The sequence below is a fragment of the Sarcophilus harrisii genome, chromosome 6 (assembly GCF_902635505.1).
Source record: "Sarcophilus harrisii chromosome 6, mSarHar1.11, whole genome shotgun sequence".
NCBI classification, from domain to species: Eukaryota; Metazoa; Chordata; class Mammalia; order Dasyuromorphia; family Dasyuridae; genus Sarcophilus; species Sarcophilus harrisii.
Window position 1 is genome coordinate 30,496,549 of NC_045431.1, and position 26,214 is coordinate 30,522,762.

The window sequence follows — 26,214 nt, forward strand, 5'->3', positions numbered from 1 at the left end:
TCTTTTCTGGAAATACTCAAGACAATCATCCATCAAATAACTTAGGTACAGATTGGCTGGGATTGCTGGAGATGGACCAGATGATTAGTTTTCTTATTTTTTTTAAGTATAGCCTCTTTGGAATAAGTTGACTATTCAGTAAGCTCTTTAAAAAATTGACTAAACCATCTTATTAAGGCAGGCTAATGTAATTTTGATTTAGCAGTCAAAAGGAAAGGAGAAAACAATGATTTTCAAACAAATATAGACTATAGTTTCACTGATGGCATTCAAGGAAGCTTTCTCATTATTTTCAACTGTACTTTCTTATAATAATTATGACAAAAATCTCCAGAAATCGCCATTTTACTTTTTATACACACAAGGTTCCCTAAAGGAACTGCACATCCTGAACAAATCCTTGTCTTTTCCTTATGGGCTTAACCCCACTGAAACTTTTCTCTACATAGCTCTAATTTCTTCCTAATTATAGTTGTACTTAATATTACATCATTATATGTGCATATAAATATATAATACTGTTATATTTATTACAGTACATAGTATATTTTCATTTTCCAAGTATAGTATTTTCTAACTCTTGTGGTCTAAGTCATTTCCTTTCAATTAATTGCAATTATTTTTTCTATTTACTATTGATGATAATCTTTAATCATCAAACAAAAACATATCATTTTTTAGGTTTATTTCTGAGAATGCTGGAAATCAATTTCTGATCAATTTTATGGATACAAATATATTAGTTACTATGAATCTATGCGAATCTTTTGTTTACAGAGTATCATGAGCCAGGTGCTTTCACTTTTCAAAGGAATACAAACTTATCATTCTCATTTGTATGGTGTACAATGTTAGCCTTCTAAAAATGTCATCTTATACTTTCTGAATGTATTTGCCAAGGTGCAGTCACCTCTGGAAAAGGTTATTTGTTCAAATCAATATGTAATGCCATACTTAATTACAGAGAAGTCAGAGGTTAGATATTGATTAGAGGCTCAAGTATATTCAAAGCACTTTCAGATTTCATTTAAAAAGAAAGTTATGATTTCCTGAATGTTAGTGTATTACTAGAGACCGAGGCCTTCTTTCATCATTTAGTTTTCTTTTCTTCCTTTAATTAGTATTTATTCTTTATGCAGGATTCTTTGTAAAAAAAAATTGAAGAATGTGACATTAAAGATTTCTCTGAAATATGGATTAAAATAGAGCAATCTTTTAAAAATATTTCTCTTGCCCTCAAAACACAATGGAGTCACATAAATGAGAATCAATCACAAGTAGTACAGAATTGCCACAAACAATCTTGTCATTAATAACTAAGCACGAGAAGGTGGCTGACTAGCTCCTGTGTAAATTATGGAAGGGGTGATGGCAAGTGGAGATGAGAAAGGAAGAAAATATATTAAATAGTCTCCCCAAGCCAACTGAATACAGAGTAGTATATATAGATATAGATATAGATATACACATGTATATCTCTATATATAATGCATATATGAAGTAGAATATAGAATAGTTACACCATTTTTAAAAGCTAGAAATATAGATAATTCCCTCCTTCAAATTCTCTTTCTTCTCCCACCTTTTATTAAAAAGAAAAAAAACTGAGATTCAAAGCTTGAATGGTATTAATTACCAATGTTAATGGCAGTTTCTTGTTTATCTCCTGTGAGGATCCAGATTTTGATGTCAGCTTTCATTAGCGTTTCTATAGTCTCGGGTACCTGATCTTGTAATCTGTCCTCAATGGCTGTGGCTCCCAGTAGCTGAAGATTCTAGGGGAAAAAACAAATTCAACAAGTTCAGGTGAGTGGAGCATAGTTGCAAAATTCACTTATATCCCCTGAATGTTAACAATGAAAACTGACTCGGTGGCCAAAAGATAATTTACTGACTTGGGAGGAGTCTCTGTAAAAGGCGCCAAATATATTTATCCTTCTTTACAAGTCCTACAATGGGACTCGACTTTGGTTTCCCTTCCAATTCCCCCTGTACTATGGAGGGAGTTCAGATAGGAGAAAGGATGGAGCTGGAAACCGGTGAAAGTAGGGTCAGTAGCTGTTGGGGAACAGAAACAGATGCCGGGGTGGGAGATTACTGAGCAGCTGTGTGGACTCGCAGCGAGGAAGTGAGAGTGTTTGCAGATGTTACCCAATTGTAGGTTTTTGCAAACACCAGGAAGGCTACAGGGATAATGCATTAAGACTCGATGAGGAACAAATATCAGCAGTGACCACAAATCGACAGCATTAGTCTCTGAATGGAAATCAATGTGTATTTCTCACACGTCCCCACACACCTGGAAGGGGATAGGTCAGAGGCTCGGGGGATCGTAGTAGTTTGCTTGCATCTGTCTCAAGATGATCATGAAATGTGCACATGGAGGAACATCCTTTCCTCCATCACCAGTTCCCTGCTATTAAATCACCAGAGATAACATCCACCCAAAGTCATAAAGATTGATGTTCATAGTCATAAGTTTCCCTGGGAGATATAGGTTCATGGATTTAGGGTCTGCAAGGGGCTTCCAAGGGCATCTAGTCAACTGCCTTGTTTAATAAGTGAAATCAGGGCAGAGAGAAGTGAAATGATTTGTCCAGATTCCTTCAGGTAATGACTTATATCAAAACTGGATTCAAACACATGTGTTTTGAATTTGGACCTAGTGTTCTTTCAACTACAATATGGGATTCACTCTTCCCTCTGCTCCTCTGTCCCCAGTTACGTTCTTAGTAGGCTACTGATTTAAAATTATGCCTTCAACTTAAACAGAGACCACTGGAAGAAACATCCATTTGGACGTTGATTAAATTCAATAAGCAAACATTAACTAGCCCCTCTGTGAAAGGCACGGTGCTAGGTAACGGAGATATAAACAAAAATGAAACGAAACCTGTCCTCAAGTAGTTTACATTCTCTTAGGACATATGCAGATAAGAAAATAAAATTTCATTGGAAGGAAAAGAGGGAAAGGTTGGGAAGGGTGAAGAGGGAAGGAGATGAGACTTTAGTTAAATCTTAAAATAAGGTAGAGATGAGGAAGAAGTGGATTGTAAACATGATGGATGGTGTGGGCCAATCCATTATAATATTCAGTGTCCCTCATGTGAGAACTCAAGGAACAACTTTTTCCTTAATCTGGTGTCAGGAAAATGCTCATCTCTATCCCCAAACAGTATAGTTCCCAGTCATCCCTTGAAGGAATTAAGGGGAGCTAATGAAGAAGGGGGTCATGTCCAACGCCAGCTGCTGTCCAACGGCCACCTGTACCATAAGCAGGCAAGTGTAATTGAAACACTAAGATGCCCTGTGAGAGAAACAGAGGAAGAATGTCCCAGGTGTGTCAAACCCTGAACACCACTCTCAGCTACCACCTCCCCTCATTCTCTAGAAGAGACAGAGAAGGACCCTGTGGTCAAGAGTCCTGCAAATAGCAGCACCGGCTTGCTCCCATAGCCATTGCTAAAAGCAGTGTTTGTCCATTTGTTCCTTCCTTCTTTTCTTCCTTCCTGTCTTTCTTCTTTCCAGTCTTCCTTCCTTCCTTCTTACTTTTCTTTTTTCCCTTCCTCCTTTTCTCCTTCTGTCCTTCCTCTCTTCTTCCCTCCCTTCCTTAATCCTCTTCCTTCTTTTTCCTTCCTTCCCTCTCTCCCCTTTTCTTTTCTTCTTCCTTTCCTTCTTCTCTCCCTCCTCTTCCTTGCTTCCTTCCTTCCTCACTTTAGTACATATAAGTAATCACAACCTAAACACCTCTATTTTTCTGGAAATTCCCAACTACATTCAGTGCCCAATCGCAATTCATTCAATATTAATAATATACATTTCTATGTCACTTAAAAATTCACAAAGCAGCCACCTTACAACAACCCAGTGAGGTAGGCTGTGTAATTTTTGTTACCATTTGAGTCAAACATGTTAAATGACTTGCCCAGATTCAACTAACATGAGAGCTGGGGATCAAATTTAGTTCTTCTCTTTCCAAAACAACAAAATGGCAGATATCCCCTGTTTTCAAAAGAATTTATAATCTGATGCAAGAGAAGAAAGATATACACAAAAGAAACACACACAGAGACATACATATATAAATAAAAATATCATTAGAGCTCTACAGAGAGCCATATATTATTGACAAGAGGTTGTAAGAATAAATAATCAAAGATTCAGATTAAAATAGAAAATGTTCAAGAACATGGTTTGTTAAAAACTCCATGTAAAGAAGGAACACAAGTAACAATACTAATGCTGGGATTATTATGAATTATAGTAACTAGCTTTATGGCATTTTAAGGTTTACCTTACAACAATATTGTACAGTAGGTGCTATTATTATGTTCATTTTATAGATTAGGAAACTGAGACTAAAAGAGGAAAAATGACTTGCCAATTATGAAGTACACAAGGCAGAATTTGAATTCACAACTTTTTGACTTCAAGGTCAGCACCCTTTCAATAGAATACCTAGCTGTTATTCAAAGACTAGATTTGAAATTGGGAGACTTGGATTTAAATCTCAGCTTTGCTGCTACTTTGTGTGACTTTAAGCAAATTATTTATCCATTTGGGCCTCAGTTTCCACTTCTGTACAATGAAGGGGTTGGACTAGAAGAACGCAGCAGACTCACATATAGCCTTCTAATAATCCTATCTCTGGAAGTGACAAAGAATACATGAACTCCCCAAGTAGTATTAGGATGTATTTTAAAATTGTATATGTTTATTTCATTCTTTCCTTTTTTATTTAATTTATTTATTTTTATTTTTAAATATAGATTTTAATATTTAATACAAAATATATTTTAAAATAAATATTTATTTATTAAATTTTCAATTAACAAGCATTAATAATCCCCTTTCTCTTAAATATTACCATGCTAAAAACAAAACAAAATCCTTTTTAACAAATAGTTTAGCAAAACACATGTCTACTTTGGATCATCATCCTGCATCCTGAATTCTTCTTTTTCCCCTGCTCCTCTAATTTGGAGAAAGGGACCATGAACCCCAAATGTTTCATTTATGGAGAGGACCTGTCATTTCTTCATTTACAACCTGGATGTTGGACTATGTCATGACCTTTTCTCCTAACACCTGGATACCTTTTTTCCTCCCACTGATCCCTTGCTTTTTAGCTTCCTTATACATATTATTGTTTTCTGTCATTAGAATGTAATTAGAGGGCCATCTGCCCTTTGTGGGTATCACATAGTAGGTGCTTAATAAATACTGATTCTTTGGTTAACTTCATGAGTTTCTCTAGTAAAATGCTCACTAAATTTAGTTGTATCTTTTGAGTATTGCTTATTTTAAGATGAGTTTTTTCACAATAGGCTGTGTTGAATCTAGAAAGTCACATTTCAATCTATTGTTTACAATTCCATAATGGGCATTAGAGACAAGATTTGAACTTTGCCTCCTTTCCCTGATCATACCACCAGTGCATTTATGCCTTAATCAATTCCATTCAAAATACGTATTACCTTACACAGATGGCTACTAATGGGCACCAGGGGAATTACTATTCGGGGAGTGGAGAAACACGTGAAAATCTCAATAGTATTCATGGAATAATAATAATTAAAAAAACATATAAAACTCAAACCAGACTCATTTTTTTTTCTCAAAATGCCACAGCATCAATTATTATAAAGGTTCTAAGTTCAGAAATAAAAGATTTTTATCTATCTTATTAAATTCACTTAAAAATATTTATTGGTTCAGAAAGTCCCCAACTAATTTAATTACCTTTTTAAAATATTCAGATAATTTATGCAGATTTTGAAAAGGACATATTAATGTAAATTATTCTTTTCTACTTTAATAAAAATAACTGCATGCTGAGTGTTTAATGTTTATATAGCAGAATATCATATGACAAATTTGTAAATTGTTTGAAAAATAACAATATATGTTTCATTAGATAGATTCTCAAATAACTTCTTTCCAGATTAGTAACTTTTTGAAGTGGAAAAGTTATTCTAGACTGAAAAAGATCAATTTGACACATGCCTGCAAATGAAAAAGTAAAATATACCAAAATGACTAAGGCATAGTCACTTCTTTAAATTACAACATGACATTTGCTGTGATGATCCTTAAACCACAGAGAAGGAATGCTTAACATGTTTCCCTTTATTTCAAATATATGTGAACAAAACAAGAATTTTTTTATTTCTAAATACTAAATTTGCTTTATATCTTATATTACTTACAGATATATAGATTCTCTCTAATCTCTAGAGAAAGACCAGTTTCATTTTTTGCCTTTTTAATCTTAGTTATCTGTTACATATGGTCATTTAATAAATGCCCATGATGATGTGTTAATATCTATAATGCAGTAGATGAAATGATGTTGAGTAGTTTTAGTCATGTCAGATTCTTTGTGATCTAATCTGGGACTTTCTTAGCAAAGAAACTAAAGTGGTTTGCCATTTTCTTCTCCAGTTCATTTTACAGATGAGGAAACTGAGGGAAATGGGGTTAAGTGACTTGGCCAGGGACACACAGCTAGTAAGATTTGAACTCAGAAAGGTAAGTGTTCTTGATTCCAAGTCCTATGCTCTATTCGTTGCACCACTTAGCTGTCCTGGATGGAAAAATAGAGACTATATAAAAAATTGACAAGATCTTCTGAGTGAAGATCTATATATATTGATACTTGGTTATTTCAAAAGGAACATGAACCTAAGGAAAGATTGTCAAAAATATTGGGAAATAGGATGTGGTTAAGAAATGAAAAAAATCCATATAATTAATAGGTAAAAATGGAATAGATTTGTCAGTGATTCTGTAATTCAAATGAATATGCTGCAGAAGATACAAAGAATAATCAGGGCTTATCTCTTTCTCTAAGGACCATATAATTTTGTAAGACATAAAGTAATTCTGCACCCAACTATATTATAGAAGAGAGCAACAGAAATTCATAGAAGAGGTGCAAAGTGCCATAAGACTTGGAAGGAGGGAAAAGTTACCCTGGAGGATCTGACCTGGACCTAGGAGGATGGGAGAAGACTGACTGGTAGAAGTATAAAAAAGAGCACTGTTAATTAGAGAGGCAATTCCTAGTACAGTGAACTGTGTGGCAAGAAGGGGAAAGTTTTGAGTTTTGTTTAGAAGGTGGTAGCAGTCCAATCTGGCTAATATTGGTTGGCTGCTGTCTTTTGTTCTCAAAGGACCCAAATGATATCACTGTAGAGTTAATTACATCTAATTCTTCAAAATCAAGACTCTTATAAAATTCTTTGTTGTGTGGATTTTCCTTTTGTTCATGCTCCATCTTTCTAATTGTATAGGATGTGAACATTTAGCTCCTTTCTTCCCATCTGTAGAATCAACCTCACTCATCCCACACTCTGGAATCAACTGGACTCTAGCCATAGGGAATATATAAAAACAGCACCAGCAATCTAATCTAATTTAATCATTCTTTAAGTAATCATCCAGTCTTGTTGAAGGGTGCAATGATGACATTCACTGTGACTATTTCTGTTCCTGTCTCTTCTCTAGTGTCTTAGTTTCTGATCCCAAACCCCAAATTATCTGAATACCTTTGTCTAGATATATGACAACTGCTCCCTGACTTCCTGATGTGCAGTCTCTACTCAGTTTCAGCACCAATTAACCAAGGAAGCTTAAGAAAGATAGAGGATTACAGATTCAGGGCTGGAAGCAACCTGAAAGATTCAACCACCTCATTTTACAAATGACCCAACTGAGTCTTTTGCATTCTATCTTAATAATATCTATACTACCTTCCCCAGTGCTTGCTGTAAGGGAAATGATTTGTAAAGTTTTATGGAAATATGTGGTATTATTATGCCTTCTTTGGAAGGCAGCAGAGTATACGAAGGAAAGATTTAGATTGAGTTGACTTCAGTTCTAGTCCCAGCTATCATTGGGCAATGATATTGGGTAAATTATGTTTTTTACTTTTCTCATTTTTCAATTATCTGATTTGTAAAATAAAAATAATTATTACTTGCACTATCTACCTCATAAAGATTATATTAATATTGTACTTTTCAAATCTTAAAACATGTAATATATATGTAACTAATGTATATTTATTACAAATAAATACATATACATAAATACATTACATATAAATACATACACATAAAGTATATAACTTATCTTTTATAGTGGCAACATGACACAGTAAATAAAATGGAGACCTTAAGAGTTAAGAAGAACCGGACCTACCTCTGACACTCATTAGCTGAATGTGCTAAGCAAAGCATCTCTGATCATAAGTTTTCTTATTTGCACAATGAGGTAATACCTACCTCATGGAGTTGTTTTGAGTTTCAAATGCAGGAAAATACATAAAGTGGTTTGCTAACTTTAAAGCATCATATAAATGTCAGTTATTATTACTACTCATCTGGACTTCTGCCAATTACCTAATCTTGAAAATTTGTAGACCTTGATTTTTATTACCTATATTCTACTTGTCTCATCCCTTTTGATTGACCTCCTAGTCTCACTTTCCAGATACACATTCTAAAAATATCACAAGAAGCCAAAAGAAAAAAAGAAGTCCATCAGGAAGCTTTTCTCCTTAAATCAGTATTAACCTGAAGTGTTTTCATATTAGTAGAACGTAAGCTCCTTGAGGGAAGGGAGACATTTTATTTATTGTATTTGCCTTTGAATCCCCAGTTTAATAAGTACGATTGGGTTAGTGATTGGTGTGAATGATGAATTCTTTGAAGTGGTTACATTATTTGAATTTGTCCTGCATATTTCCATTGTGCTGAATTCAATTTTTGTATAAATCTCACTTTCAATACTATGAATTTGAACACATATAATTATCTGTATAATTATACTGGTACAAGATAGATCCCAAAAAAAGTACCTGTTGAACAGAATTGAAGATTTATGATACCCCTCTGCCCCTGACTTTATAGACAGACAGACATATAAGATAGGTGGTTTCTCTTTAATTTTGAAGCAGAAATTTTGTTTTCCTTCTCAGGTTTTTTTCTTTCTTTCTAGATCCAATTTTTCTTATACAGCAAGATAACTGTATATATATATATATATATATATATATATATATATATATATATATATTGGATTTAACATATATTTTAAATATTTAACATGTATGGGACTACCTGCCATCTAGGGGAGAAGGTGGGTGGAAGGAGGGGAAAAGTTGGAACAGAAGGTTTTGCAAGGGTCAGTGCTGAAATATTACCCATGCATATGGTTTTATAAATAAAAAAATTTTTTTGAAGGAGAATTTCTAATTTCTAGCCAGTTTCATTAGCTGAGCAGATGTAGCATAACAGCAGCAGTAGTTGTTGGGCTTGGGATCAAGTATTGCTCAAATGCATCTATGTCCTCAGTTGTCTTTTTGTTAAGCTTCCCCAACTGTTAGAAGCCTTATTGCTTCCTTCTGATCAAGCTGGAAATACTCCTAACTGTCAATTGAAATGAAGCAGTAAATTACTACAAGTTTATAGTGCTAAGCCTCTCCATGCATCTCCTATTTCAAACCAGTTTTCATCTAGTTTTAGTACAAATAAGAAGTGATATTTGTAGTCCCTGAGGAGAATAACGGTTATGTTTTATCTGGAAAAAAAAAAAGCATTCTGTTGTTAATATAGAAGGCAGGGTGAGCTTGGCTGTCACATACACTCAAGAAAAAGTCCTGTTTTTCATTAGGTTTTATATCTCACATGGAATCTACTAACCCAAGACTCTGCCCGTGTTTAAAGCACTCGATTCCCCCATCTCTAGCCGAACAAGGTTGATCTATTTTGTGCCACATCAAGGAGGTACTTAGTCTCAGAAAACACAGACACACTTTATAGAACAGTAATGTAAATAACATGAAAGGAAATGTTACTTATTTTTAGCTGAAAGAGGCAGCACGCTAGACTGGAAAGCAAGCTGGCTCAAAGCCAGGAAAACCTGGGTTCATTCCCACTGCTGTCACTAGCTATGTGATCTTGGGCAAGTCAGTCAGCGTCAATACATCGGTGGCAAATCCCTGGCGTTTCCCAAAGTCACAGCAAGGTTGGGATCTGCATTGATGGAGAGTGTTCTCACATCGGGAGAAAATCATGTCTCCTTCCTATATTCACGAACCACGGCTCAGTCAAAAAGTGAACCTGTTCTAAAAGTTCTTCCATTTTTCTTTCTTTTCCTGCTCAGCTAGCCCTGCTAATGTACATAGATTACTTTCCAAGTTAGTTAATTTACAACAAAACTTGAGTCTCTCTGGGTGAATAAGTTTTACTTCTATAGGATACTCGTCCTTTCTTCCTAATGTCCCACAGACACCTTAAAATTCCATTCCCAAACAGAACTTGGTTATCTCTCTTCCACCAATTTTCCTATTTTTATTCAGGGGACCAGCATCCTTTCAGGTATCATCTCTTGACTCTTCACAACTTCCTCATTGACCTTCCTGCCTATAATCACTCTGACTATACTATTCTATTATCTTTATATTCCAAAAATCATTCCAGACAGCTAAGTGATTTTCCTAAAATATGGGTTAAGCCATGTCTTTCTCCTTCTCACCCATCTCCAGAGCCTTCCTATTATCCCAGAGGTCAACTCCTCTCTGTGAATTAAATTCCTTTACAACCTAACCCTATCCTAAGGAATATTCATCTTCCAGAATTCAAATCTGGCCTGAGGCTCTTCCTAAATGTGCCCTCTGGGTAAGGCATTTAGCCCTGTTTTGTCTCAGTTTCCTCATCTGTAAATTGGACTAGAGAAGGAAATGGCCAACTACTCCAGTCTCTTTGCCAAGAAAACACCATATGGGATCATGAAGAGTCAGACATGGCTTAAAACAAGTGAACAACTTTACTAGAAATACGAGTACTTCCCTCAGCCAAAGTGGTCTTCATGTTCATCAATTAGAGCACTTTTCTTCTATGTCCAATCCTTTGCTCTTGCTGTCCACCATGGCTATACTTCCCTTCCTCCTCATTTCTACCTCTTAGAATTTCTTTGTGACTCAGCTCATCTGCTGCCTTTTACCTGAAGCCTTTTCTGACCTCTCCAGCATTTAATGCCTTCTTCCTAACTTTCATCCCAACTGTTTTGGATCTGCTTTGTTTTTGCCCTTATAAGTACATGTTCCAAGATAGTTCTAAGTTCCTTAATGGTAGAGTCTAGTTCATGCTATCTTGTTATTCTAAATGCTCATCACAGCATCTAGCCTATAATAAGTGCCTAATAAATATTTGTCAATTGATGTACTGATTTTTCACATCAAAGTATTAAAAAAAAACAGCTGAGAAGTTTCTTCTTAATATATTTCTTTCAGTACATAATCATTTTAAATTAAAAAAAGATTCATCAATGGATTCATTTTTAAAAATACGTCAACCCCAAATAATTTATTTCTTGTATTATTTCATAATTTTACTGTTAGAAGAAACATTGACCAAAAATTTTAATCTTATCACTTGTCAGTGAACATCTAAATGCTAAAAGTGAATGCCATCCTCCTTTTCCCAAAGCTCATGAAGTATATTAAGAAACTCAAATATCATCCTAAGGGATACACATGATGCTATATGGAAATAGAAGATAAGTGAGAAGACGTGGAAAGAGGAATCTGCTGGAGGAGATGGGATGGGATCCCTTGTGAATAGAGAGATCACCTCAGGACTTAAGACAAGGTAGTGGTGGGTGTCTCCATGATGAGAAATGAAGAAGGGAGAAAAGGAAGGTTTTTCACTAAAATGTGAAATGAGGTTCTCTGGTGAGAGGATGGAGGAGGAGGAGAGGGAGACTTAAGATGAAAGGTTAGGAAGAGCCGCCATGGTGCGTGAGTGGAATGGTGTTAACTGTTCAACAGACAGCCCTGGGGCAGGCGAGTCAGGGCCCAGCTGGGTTAGGAAATATCAATTTGTAGCTGACCCAGTCAGCTCAATCCTGTAATTTACTTCAACCTCATTCAACAGCGTGTGCAGGAGTGAAGGCACAGAACTCACTGGGAGAGGGATCCAAGGTGGAAGCTTGGTAGGGAAATTCCAGAAATACAATCATGGGGCAAGAGACTTTGGAAAAGAGGGACTGCTAGTGAAAGTTCACCAAAAAAAATTATTCAAGAGTTTTTTCAAGTCTTTTTGCCTGATCTTGGGTCCCCAAGAAGTACCTGAAGAAGTGACAGATTATAGAGACCTGTATTAATTTAGAGCAGTGGTTCTCAAAGTATGATCTAGAGAATCCTGGGGATCTCTGAAACCCTTTTAGAGAGTCTACAAATTCAAAAATAGTTTTTATTTCCAATATGGTAAATGTCTATAAATATAACCCAGATAAACAAAAACTCTTTGGAGAGATCCTCAATCATTTTTAATAGGATAAAGATACTGAAAACAAAAGTTTGAGAACCACTGCTAGAGAAAGGAAAATTAGGTCATATTATGACCGGTAACTCAACATGAGCACCTCATTCAGATCTCTCTGATAGACTCAATCAAACCAATCCCAGTCCATAATGCACATTGCATTCCATATGATGCTAAGTAACCATGGAATTATTCAGGGAGGGTAACACATAAACTTGCCCTAGTTTTTTTGGGGGGGAAAAGAAGGGCAGAGAAAGTAAATCTCTCCCAAATGTCCATGGTATTTCTGTAACACCGTGAGAATCACTGAAGCCAGGATTCCACTCAGTTGAGGGGATCCAGTTGTAATTTTACAAGTACTTACTGAGCTTCTGCAAATTCTTACCTTCCCATGATTTGATCTATTTTGAAGCCCAGTAGCATTTCTCTAGGACCAATGTAACTATGCTGATATACACGGCAACTCTGAATTGTTAAAACAAAACAAAATTGATTTTTTTGAGCTTTTGTTTCCTCTAGAAATTTTAATTGGGCAAATGTCTGTTAAGGGTTGTTCTGTGTGCATGGCACTGTGTTCTGAGAATGGGGAAAGAGGAAAATCTGAGTCAGATAAGATGGTCCCTTCCTTCAACTATCAGACAGGGAAATAAGGCACGTATTGAATAAGAAGGAAGAAGCCCTTAGGGGACATAGAATAAAAGTTTAGTGGCTTCAATTTCTATTTGAGTTTGATGCCACTGATGTAGACCATGGACTATTAGGGATTATATCTTATTTTATCTCCTCTATAACTCACACAAAGCTCACATTCACAAATGTGAGAACTAATATTAGTTACTCTGCAGGGACACCAGGACTACTGTGTATAATGGCATTTTTATGTTTAACTTTCTTTTAGAAAACAAATATGAAGAACTTTTTGGTTTCTAGCAGAATACAAACACCTTCATTATATACTATATATATACTACACATATACTTTAACCTTTATATAATACATATTTATACACAGATTAAAAATATACATATACATATATGTACATGTGTGCAGTGATAAAATAACCTCTGAATAGGTCAAATAATTTATGCCATGAATTAACAGAGAAACCTTGTGAGGAAATAAGGGGTTAGATGCATTTATTCCCATTTTACTTATATTAAAACTGAACCAAAATTAATTAAGTGCCTTTGAAGTCAATAATCAAGTTGCTGTGCAAGCAATAGAATAAATAAGAGAGTGAAAGCATTCCTGAGCTGAATGAAGCATTTCTGGGTACAATGAAGCAAATATATCACTTTTCAGTTTATCTATTCTTTTTCATGTCCAATGGGGGGGGGGGGCGGGGAGGGGAAGACCTGCAAATGAAATCCTTTTATGTAATGTAATGTTGACCAGTGACCAGATCCAATAAATATTAAAAAACTCTGATTCTAATAAATTTATGTTAATGAAATAAATTATGTTGATAATTTGCAGAGAAGAGGGTTAAGAGAGAAAGTGAGAGCGAATTTTCTCCTTTGAAAGAATGAGACAACTGTAAATTCTCTCAAGTAGTGACTAAAACAGCCTCAAAGTGTTGTTATGTCCACAATACCACATTGTCATGCTGACGTTTTCCTTCTCAAATTGGGTCAAGGTAACTAGGAAGGATCTGATGGTAATTCTAGTCCTCTCCAACCTCCCCTTAATAATAATAATCTTGCTCTTCAACAATTTAGGGGCTTTTCAAACTAAGTTTGATCCTTTGTCCTGAATTTAAGTAACTTAAGACGTAGCAATAAGATATTAGAACTTGGTTTTGCAAACTGACATTGTCAGGCATATCTCTATCTAATACTTCCTTAAAAGTTCATCTTAATTATATTGTGGGAGCCCAAAACTTTAGCATTCTGTAGTAAAGCCAATGATGACACAGAATAAAGGGGACAAGCAGTATTTTTCTGGGGAAAAAGCATTGGTTAAGGAGTTAGAACTGGGTGGTAGACAGCTTTCCCCTAGCTACTTGGGTGATCTTGAACAAATTGCTTCATTTCTCAGGGGGAGAGGAAGGGCTAGTTTTCTCATTTCTAAAAGGAGGGTTTGGATTACGTGATCTCTGAAGCCTCAGTCCTAAAATTTAATGATTCTGTTCACCAAAAAATGAATTTCCAATCCTTAATAAATGCCCAGTTTCCTTAATTAGGTAATTTTTCAGCTTGGATAGCGAATGACTGCTTCAAAATATAGAAATGCTTTGATAACATTTAAAAACAAATGAGCAAAAAAACAAAAAAATGACCAGCTAGTCTCAATTAAAAATCGGCCAGTAGAATTTGCAGCATTAAACTACTATGCATTTCTTCCACTCATTTCATAAAATTAAAAAAGAAAAAAGAAAATTTTTACCTAAATCACATGCCAGAAGCAAAATGGAATTGAAACCACATAAAGTGTAAAGTTATCACTATACACAGAGAGATTAAAATCTAATTTCTGAGCCAAAACACAATGTTCCTTCAAAGATTTATTTATAAAATCTTTTTTCTCTACTTATATAATTAGGAAACATTTGGTCTTTAACTAGAGATGATATTTTCTTCTTTTGTTATCAAGTCAAATATTTAAATCATGATGATTTTTTAAAAGATCCCACAAGGATTGAGTAATGTAAGAAAGATGTCATTTGGTGTCTAATATTTTAAGTTAATATTTTAAATGTGAGAATTTTAGTACAATATGTGTCACAAAGATCTAAACTAGCTAAATAACTAATAGTCACTTATATGCCATGGACAGTTGACTAAGTAGTTAAGCAAGTTTCAAGGGATGTCTTGAAGCTAAAATGACAAAACTCAAACTTACGCAGATTTCCAAAGTCTTGATAAAATCAATGTCCACTATAGTTCATAACTGGTGAACAAAGAAACTTGTGAAAGTTTTAATTATATCAAGCTACCATTTCAATCCTGTTTCATTATTCTCAACTGTTTACAGAACACAATGAAAACTTATCTGATGCTTAAGTTAACTCTTAATTGTCCAAAATGAAGAATAGCATGTAGTAACTGCAGAATGTCTCCAAGATTAGGGCAAGTGCTGAGTATTCTTCTTCATTTGGCCCCCTCAAAATGTCCTTTCTATGGTAAAGTGGAAAGAGCAATTGACTAAGCCATAGATGTTTTTTTAATTTCAACTCTGACACTAATTAGCTGACTGACTTTAAGTTAATCACTTAACCTCTCTGGGCCATAGTTTCCTCATTTATGTAACAAGGGAATTAAAATGAGATAATTTCTAAACACCTTTTCACTTCTAAAATTCGGAGAGTAGGAGTCTTCTTGTACCCTATGACCCTATGTCATATCGAAAGGAAGAATTAGAAGGCAGTTTCCCATTTTTATTAGTTGAAATAAGAGGCAAAGGTGATAAGGAAGCTTCTTTATTCATAAGTCAGGTTTAGTGCTAGACCCTTATTAGTGTGACTGCTTCATCCCATGAAAATATTTAATCTAGGAAAGTGGTCATGTGTATTCAAATTCACCCTACTCAAAGTTATAATTTATGTAAAATGTAATAATTGGTTCCAGCCCAAGAGAAAGATGCAGTGTGAATTTGAATAATGTGGCTACTTCATGGGATTCATTATTTGTATTAATTGGGACCCCGCTGTTTCAAGCATATATTTTAAGAGATCTTGAAGTTTATTGTGGGTATCTAAATGTCTCACCACTACCATCTGCTGGCCAATATGTTGAACATTTTAAGAGGAAGAAGGGACTTCTAAAACGACTGTTTTAGCCATAAATTTTTATTCCTCAAAATATCTGAAGTTGAACTATCATATCCACTAATTTCGATCCTTTCATAAATTGTTATTTTCAATACTCCTGGGGTTCCCTAAAAAATTATTCAACTGGAAGTTGATTAACATTCTTTTCTAGGTAAACATGAAACTTTCACTAATCTTACATATATCGAGATTTGTATATAAATAAAGAGACATCCACACATATAATTTTAGGCCAAAGTTATATTGAAATGATTTACAAATGATTCAAATGTTGTGATCTTCAAGTGCTACATAAGAAGAAAACAAGCTCTTTACATAGATTTTACTGAAATAGAAAAGCTCACTGACAGTAACAAATGTCAATTATGAAAGGACAAGCCTATCTAAGCTAGAAGAATTTCTGGTGATAATTGTTTTAGTCACAGTAACTCACAAAGAATTCTCTCTCTCTGAAGTTGGGCTGAGTTACATAGAGATGGAAGAAATATTAAGACCAATGTGGAGCTGGGAATTGATTCTGAAAGACAATTTGGAACTATGTCTTACAAGTCACTAAACTGTGTACTCTTTCTTTCACTCAGAAATACATACTATATGTCAAAGAGATCAAAGAAAGAGAAAAAGGACCTACATATCTACAAAAAATTTATAGCTGTTTAATAGCCCCAAACTAGAAACTAAAGGGATGACCCACCTAATGGTGGGTCTATATCTATCTATCTATCTAGATATAGATATATATCAGAGATAGATACATACACATACGTATCTTTAAATATATATATATATATATATATATATGACATTATATGAATGTCATAGAATATTAATGCACTCTAAGGAATATTTAATTGGAATTTTAGAGAGAAATTAGAGAGAAATTTTAGAAATTTAGAACTGAATAGAAATAGAGAAATTTAGGAAATTTAGAGAAAATTTGGAAAAACCACCATGAATATACAGAGAGAAATTAGTAGAAATCAGGGATCAACATATTCATTGCAATGATAACCAAGAGAATTAATGCTACCCAGCTGGCTCTGGAGGGGAAGGTGAGCAGGTGACCTTGTCCAGCTCTCCCTCACTGAAATCCAATTTACTTGCATATCATGGCATCACTTCCCCAGTGTCAAATGGTTGTCTTGGAGAACAAGGAAGAAACAACAATGACAATGGCCAAAGAGCTGGTAGACTTAAAATTCAAAAGGAGACACATGGTCAATATGGAATCTCTTTTTCTAGACCAGTGGTGTCAAAATCAAATAGAAACTGGGGGTTACTAAACCATAATGTTGCTTTTATTGATCAGTCATTTTTCAATCTTGTCTGACTCTCAGTGATCCCGTTTGGGGTCTTTTGGGCAAAAATACTCAAGAGATTTGCCATTACCCTCTCCAGTTCATTTTATGGATGAGGAAATTGCAGCTAAGAGGTTAAGTGACAGCCCGGAGTCAAACAGCTACTAAGTGTCAGAAGCTGGATTTGAACCCAATCCTGGTATCTACCGTGTCACGAAAACACACTTATGAACACTAATCAATCAATGAATCAATTAATTAATGCTGATGTTGCCTATGCTTTGCTGTACTTTTTATTAATTTTGTAAGCATTTCCCAATTATACATTAATGCATGTTTGACACTTCTGGATTAGATTATGCATGTTGTGATGAGTTTTCTTTTTAATTGAAGAGTTTAGTGAAAGGGAGTAATAATGACTATAATCATAAATAATTTTTAAAACACCAATATCATAAAAATCATTGATCCTTAAAATGCTGAAGTAATAATAGCACCGTGTTTCATTGCTGCTGGGAAAAGGGCTCTGTGTTCTTTGAGTTTCAGAGAAAGGGAGGCAGGATGAACAAGTCAGTACTTTTAAAACACTTCTATTGTTCCTGACTTTTATAATGAAGGAAATTTCACAAACATAAAAGTTTCTTTAAAAAATATGAACTTCACACACACACACACACACACACACACACAGGATCCAATGACTGAAACAATAAATATATCTCTCTATTTTGCATATACACACTAAATCCAGCTACTGAAACTATATATGAAATTTTACACACATACAGAATCCAGTGACTGAAACTATAAATATATGTCTATATCTAAAATTTAACATATACACATATAGTTTCAGTCAGTAGATTGAATGTATATCTATAGCTGAAATCTTATACACTCAATTCAGTGATTGAAACTTTCAGTATATATCTCTATTTGAAATTTCCCACACACACACCCCTTATTGTACACAGAATATGCAGTGAGAATTTTTCACGTGTGGGCTGTGCCCTCTCATTTGATTGACAGAGGGGGGCTCCTACCAATGCTCCAGGTGCCTTCTCCACAACTTGTGATCTTTCAGAGTTATCCAGGGCCACGGAAAGGCAATTAGGTGGGTCAGTGGATAGAGATCCAGTTCTGGAGTCAGGAGATCTGAGTTCAAATCTGACCTAAGACACTTTTAGCTGTATGACTCTCAGTAAATCACTTACCCCTGTTTGCCTTGGTGTAGCCATTTGTAAAATGGGAATAATGGTAGTACCTTATTTCTAAAACAGGGAATCTCAAGAATATTGTAAGGATCAAATAAGATTATACTGGCAAAATATTAAGCACAGAGAAAGCATTATTTAAATCAGCTATTATTATTATTAAGAGCCTTTCCTGAGGTCACATTAGAATGTGTGTGTTAGAGGTAGTATAAGAACCCCAGTTTTTCTAACTAGGCCATTGTACTTTTATCCAGAAAAACTTGGAGCATCTGCTGTATTTTCCTTGGGGGTATAGAGTTTCAAATATAAGGAATATTTTTGAAACGGTCAAGGAGGGTGGGGAAAAGGAGGAAGACAATATTTAGAGCAAGGGAGAAGTTCTGGTTTAGAACTATATTTTTAAAGTATATCTGCAGAAAACCAGTGGTGATGATGTCATATACACAGTCATTAGGCAACAACACAAGAGAATGAAAATTGGGAAGAGTGAATAATACCACTGACTGGTAGGGTTGGTGGCCCTGGCAGATTTTACAGGTTATTTTTAATGAAGAGAGACACACCAAACAAATAAAATGTACTCATAATTATTCATAGGTAAAACAGGGAGAGTGTGAGAAGTACTGTGGTGTGATGTTCGCCTTCCAGTGAGTGGGGCCCAAACTTTGATAAAAATGTGGATAAGAACAGTAAAGTAATAGGAAAGTCAGTTGACAAGGTCCTGAATTCAGGAAATTTGGGAAGTTGTTGTCATGTTATAAAAAGTAAAAGAAAAATCACTTAAATTACATTTAATGAGATTTCCTCTTAATGTATTATCTAAGGATTGATTGAAATGGTAGAGAAGAGATGAAGGCAAGGTTAGAATGGAAATTTTAGCCTAGGAGGATGGCCATTTAATACACAGGTGATTTAAGATAGCTTTTAGATAATATTCTATCAGGCAAGAAATTAATTTTCTACCTAGATTTGTGAAGCCTCTATCTATCATAAGCAAAAATGGTCTATTATCCCAGAAAAGTTGTGATGTTTCCCTTTTAAACAAAAACAAAAATTTCCTGATACAAATTGCCACTTACCTTTTCAATCAGCTCATAACTCTCCTCCAGTTTGAGCAACCTGTTTTGTATAGCACTTGAAGCTCGCTCATATACTGAACGCCATTCTTGAAAGTCGCTCTCTGAAATCTCAGCCACAGCAAAACACAAAGTTCTTAACCCTGAAAAAGTCAACAGAGAACACTGATCAAAATGTGGCTTTCTTGGAAATTATTTATAATACTCTTATATTATAAAAGCTGAATTTGAGACCCTAAATTTAAATGACTTAAATATAAACATTTTATTGAATAATATTATTAGTCATAAAGTTCTTTAAAAAAAAAAAAAGAGATTTCACATTTATAGCTGGTTACCAGTCTTAATTTGTTATTAACAATCTTCACTAAGAAATCTCATTCCCTCCTGCTGTATCATAATTTGCTTTTTCTTGTTCTTTCTCCCTAGAAATGGTTAATAGTTGTTTACCATCCTTTTTTTTGCTGGCCCTTATCACAGGGACTACAATGATAGGTTATCGTTTCATGTTAAACAATTCCAGGATTTTTAGTCTTTCTTAGGAAAGAAAGGCAGTTTGGTATTATGAAACAGGTAGCGTTAGTGAAGTGAGAAGACTCAGCTTAGCCACTAGTTTGAGCAAGTTATTCAAGGCCCATGAGCCTCAGTTTTCTCATTTGTCAAAAGGAATCGTCAGATACTTCAATATTTTTAAAGTAGTTGTATTAAATGAGAAATTTTATGTGAATTTGCTTTACAGATTACTTAGCAAATGCTACTAATAGTTACTTTGAGCCATAATTTTGCTGGTGTGCATTAATTGCTAGAAGGAACCAAATAACCTTTTGACCCTGCCAAACAAAAATGCTGGGGGAGCTACAGCCCCAGAATTACCAGGAAAAGTCAGAATCTGAATATAAATGAACCCGACAGTTCCTCTGGTGTTCCTCCAGGAGTTAGCACCAAATCACAAACCAAGACTTCACCAAGTCTAGGCTTTGCACCCTGAATGACCATTTTTGGTCCATTGACCATTGACCAATAATTGATCAGTATTGAATAATAGCCCTGGTAAAACTTTATGTGATTTACTGACACTAGAACCCCCAATGGATTTGCTTCCACACTCCCTGAGTGCCCCGTATAATACAGTAATATTATATGTTGTATATTACATATATTATATTTAACATATATTATGGCATAATATATATATATGTACAATATTACACATTTATGTATATATGCACATGTGTACAATTATGTACTATATATACATATATATTATGTACAATTGCACAGTTATATATTATGTCCAATATAATACATATGCATTTAATACACGATATAATAAAACCATTTATTTTAGGGACATATTTAAATATGTATAAAATGAATGGCTTCCTTTACGTTTTTTCTTGTGCTAAGTTTGCTCTTGGGGTACTGTTTCCTACACACGTCAGTTTAGTGGACAGAGGCCAGAATGGTAGTCACCCCTACTTCCCAAGACATGGCTTGGGAAACAGAAAATACAACGGCTGGGATCAGGAAGCCTGTACCCCAACAATTGAATCTCCCTTCCTTCTCAATACCAGGGCTGGGATAAGGAACCTGTCCTGAGATACATACTCCTCAGCTTCTTCCCTCTAGCAGCCAATGTGGCAAATGTAGGAGATTACAACCCCTTCCTGCTAAATTTGCATTAAGATACTCATTTCATCTCTGTAGAATGTATTAATTATTTCTTCATGCAAACTTTCCTTAACTTTCATCTTTTAAAAAATAAGTTTAAAATTTTTAAATGCAAATATGCTGATGTTAATGATAATATATATGTAGTAATTTTCTTTTCCCTCTTCTCCCCCTCTAAAAAAAACAGAGGAAAAAAATTATTAGTAAATTGTGGCTTAAGTTGAATAAGTGAGAATACTGAGTTGGTATAATTGCTCTTTGCCAGTATTATATTATCACCCATAATTGAGACTTATTTTTAGGAATCTGACAATAACACTAAAAAAAAAAAAAACAAAAAAAAAAAAAACAAAACCCTTACTCATTAAAAATTAACAGAATTATTATCCTGCATTTAAAAATCACACTTTATTACTTACCTTCTGTAGCAAATTGCTCTAAATGTTTTAAAGTAATTTCCTTATATTTTGAACTTTCAGCCAGACGATCATAAATTACAGTGTCCTGCAATATAAAACAGGAGAAAATTATTATTTACTTAATTAAGTGCGCCAGTTCTACTTGATCTGATGTTAGTAAAGCAATAACTAGCAAAGCAGTCCTCAAAATAAACACATTTCTGAGAATTAACTTTTAATGCCTAAGTATTTTCCTTTCCTCTAAAGGCATGAGAATGTCAGGACCATTGTTTTTAACCTTTCTGATTTGCCTCTCAATCACACTAATTCTCAAGGGCCCATATTCTGATGATCTGAACTTTATTTCTCCATTCCAGGAGGGCTCCACCAATCCAGAATATCAAATAGCAGAGTTCCGGATACTGTTGGTGCATTCCCAAGATAGCAGTAGTGGCTTTTATTTAAGATCTTTTTTCATAATCCAAGTCATATTCCTCTAGTTATTCTTTTGCTAGAGTTGATTGTTTTTAAGAATTTCAGCAAATGGTCTTTTTTACATGGACTTTATATTAGACCAAGACCAAATAAATCATTACCTGAAATTACTTTCTCAGAAGGTACTGCCCATTTGGGGCTCCAGCCTCAGAGGTGAGATTTGAAAGCTGACTAATAGAGTTAGATTTACAGCCCTTGAGAGAAAGGGAACCTTGTGACCTCAACCCATATGGAATACTCAAGGTCTCAATTATCAATTTCTTTTCATTTCTCAATGGTACAAAGAAGAGACAAGGGAAATGGGTAATGACGATTTCCTGTCATGGCTGCCTCCCAAGAATAAAAGTTATAGTTTATTAATTTCCTTTTTCTGGAGGCAATTAATATTTTAAAAGAAATTGGCAAAGAGCTTTTAAAAAAAATGAAGGAATCTCTTCCATAAAATTTAAGTTTTACTAAGGAATAAACTGATAGGTAGGAAAACTAAGGAGAATAGTCTACAATACGTCCAAATATTTTATATACAAGACATTGTCTCTAAATTAAATTAATTTTCAGGTGACTCTTCACTTTCAGAATATTGGTAAACATAATAATTATTAAATTATAATATGATACATTAAATACATAGTTATGGGGAAAGAACAATATTTTTTCTAATATTTAAAAAAATATTTATGATAATATATTAATTTCATGAATGTAGGAACTCCCACCATTAATGCATCTATACCTTAATAGATAATTTTAGTGAGCTGCCTAGGTTGGAGATATTAAGTGATTTGTCCATGATCACACAGTTAAAAAGTTTTAGAGATGAGAGGTTTTTCTACACTCTCTTCACTGAACCTTTAAAAATATTAAAAAATATAAAAATATCAATGATATTTGATTTGAGAAGATAAAGTCTAATAATCAATCAACAAACATGCATTTAGGGTTCATAATATGCTAAGCATTGTACTAATTGCTGGGGATATAAAGAGAAGAAAAATATTGTTCTGAAAGGTCTTATACTGAATGGAGAAGACACATGTATATGTATATATAAAATGTGTGTGTGTATTATGTATATATATATATGGATAATATATGTGGATTTGATAAAAATGTATGCATGTTTGTTGGAGGGTGTGCACTGGGAGCTGGGAGGGCTGTGGATCAGAAAAAGCTCCAAAAAGAATTGGGGTACGTAGGGCAGCTAGGTGATGCAGTGAATAGAGCACCAGCCCTGAAGTCAAAGGAGCTCAAATCCGACCTCAGACACTTAACATTTCCTAGCTGTTTAACCCTGGGCAAGTCACGTAATCCCAACTGCCTCAGGAAAAAAGTAAAAAATAATAAAAAAAAGAATTGTACTTAAATCTTGAAGGATTGAACAACATAACATTTAAAAGTGGCCCTTGTAAATACTATCTAAGTAAATGTTTTTACTTTGCCTTGAAGAGAAACCTGGGATTACAAAAGGCGAAAATCAAGAGGGAGGAGGTTATAGGTGAGGAACAACAAAGGTACAGAGATGGATGGTTGGATGGGGGTGTTCTGGGTATGAAGTAGTGAGGAGGCCAGTTTGATTGGGTCCCAAAATTTGTGAAGGGATCAATGAAAGATTATTGGAAAGGTAGAGAGGGGGGAGGTTGTTAAAACATTTAAATACCCACCCAGGATTTATATTTGATCCACAAGGTACAAGTCAACTAGACTTTATAGATCAGACTTAAACATCAGGAAAGCATCAGTGGCCACCATGGTGACCATGGGGAGGACAGACTGTAGTGGGGACAGACCAGCAGAAGGAAGACCAAACTTATAACATTCTTTTATGAGTTCTTAACATCACTACCAATCTTCAAGAAGTAAGTTGTGGGGTTTTTGTGGGGAGGAATGGGGGACGGGACAGTAATGAGTTCCATTTTGGACATGCTGAAATGCTTAGGAGACATCCAGTTTAAAATGTCCAATAGTGGTTGATGAAGTGGGACTAGAATTTAGGAGAGAAACTACAGCTGGCTATATAGATCTGCAAGTCATCTGTATAGGGATGGTAATTGAACCCACGGGAGCTGATGAGCTCATGAAATATGAGCGAGTGAAGAGAGAGGAGGTCCATGAGGTCAGAGCCTTGGGGAATATCCTTAGGTAGGGGAATGACAGAGATGACAAATCAGCAAAGAACACTGAGGAGGGTAAGACATGAAGGGGAAGAACTGGGAAAGAGTAGTGACATAATAACATAGAGGAAAGAGTATCAAGAAAGAGAGAAGGTGACTAAACACCATGGAGAGGTTAAGAAGTATGAGGATTGAGAAGAGACTATTAAAATTGAAATTTTTGCAATTTTGAAAAATGGCAAAAAAACTTTGGAAAAGTAGTTTCAGTTGTATGGTAAAGTTGGAAACCAGAATGCAAGGGGTAATATTGTAATTGCAATTTGTTTTTCTCAGTGAAGAGAGTGAGCAGAGATATGGGGGTAGTTTGAGTGGGTTATAGGTGGCAGAAAAGAAACAAATAAAAGAGGAAAGATTCAAAATTATAGAAGGGATGGTAGTAGCTATCTGTTAGGGAAAATAGGAGGCTATAAGATCAAGGGAATATAGAGGGGTTGACTTTGAAGAGGAGAAAGGTCACCTCTTCATCAGAAGTTGAAGTAAAGGAAGAAATGATGGGAGGATTGTGTCAAGGGGATGTGAGATGACTAGGAGCAGAAAAGGGAAAACAGGAGTTTAATTTTTTTCATTAAAGCATAAGGTGAGGACTTTGGCTGGGAGGGTGGGAAGAGAAGGTCCTGTAGGAAACTTGAAGAGAAATTTGAAATAAGCCATTGTGTCCTTTCATTATGCAATTTTCAGATGAAGAAATTAAAGCCATTTCTAATCATATAAAAAATGCTCTAAATCACTATTGATTACAGCATGCACTTCACATTTCTCAGACTGCCTAAGGTGACAGGAAAAGATAATGACAAATGTTGGAGGGGATGTGGGAAAACAGGGACACTGATACTTAATTGGTGGAGTTATAAATACATCCAACCATTCTGGAGAGCCATTTGGAACTATGATCAAAGGACTATATAAAATTGTGCAAACCCTTTGATCTAGCAGTGTCCCTACTGGGTATATATTCCAAAGAAATCAGAAAAAAGGGAAAAGGATCCACATGTGCAGAAATGTTTGTGGCAGCCCTTTTTGTAGTGGCCAGAAACTGGATACTGAGTGGATGCCCATCAATTGGGGAATGGTTGAACAAGTTATGCTCTATGAATGTTAAGGAATATTATTGTTCTGTAAGAAAAAACTAGCATGATAATTTTCATTGAGGTCTGGAGAGACTGACATGAACTGATGCTGAGTGAAGTGAGCAGAACGAGGAGAACATTGTATATGACAACAAGACTATGTTATCAATTCTGATGGACATGGCTCTTTTCAACAATGTGATCCAAGCCAATTCCAAGAGACTTGGGATGGAGAGACCATCCACATCCAGAAAAAACACTGTGAGGACTGAATGTGGATCATAAGAAAGCATTTTCATTTTGTTGTTATTTTCTGCCTTGTTTTTCTCTTTCTCATTTTTTCCCCTTTTGATCTGATTTTTCTTGTGCTACATAAATGTGGAGTTGTGTTTGAAAGAAAGAAAAAGTCATTGTGGAGTCATCTAGTGGCAGAGTGCTCAGAATATGGGGTTTAGAATGAGGAACCTCTGAAGTCAATTCTGCCCTAAACACCCCAGCTTTGTCTCCTTTCTGTCCTTGTTCATGAATGATACTCTAAGGTGTAACTATTTCTTGCCACAGGACAGAAGATGATCTTATCCTATCTGCATCCACTTTTGCCAAGGAGATGGCCTATACAAGGCCTCTTTTTCTCTATACAAGAGAAAGTGACTGGGATTCTACAGACTGTTCCATCTTTGTTCATGTTTTGTATAGTTTTTCTCACTTCTTCCCAATTTTTT

General features: G+C 35.0%; 1 protein-coding gene across 2 annotated transcripts in view; it reads right to left on the minus strand.

Annotated features, from left to right (window-relative positions):
- ATP8A1 (ATPase phospholipid transporting 8A1) overlaps nucleotides 1-26,214 on the minus strand; it is a 252,765-nt gene that overhangs the window by 107,537 nt on the left and 119,014 nt on the right. For both annotated transcript variants that reach the window (XM_031943440.1, XM_031943439.1), the window contains exons 21-23: nucleotides 21,781-21,865; nucleotides 19,694-19,833; nucleotides 1,637-1,775 (exon numbers count right to left, since the gene is read on the minus strand). In XM_031943440.1, the coding sequence (XP_031799300.1) occupies nucleotides 1,637-1,775; nucleotides 19,694-19,833; nucleotides 21,781-21,865 (364 nt within the window). The remainder of the gene's footprint in view (nucleotides 1-1,636; nucleotides 1,776-19,693; nucleotides 19,834-21,780; nucleotides 21,866-26,214) is intronic.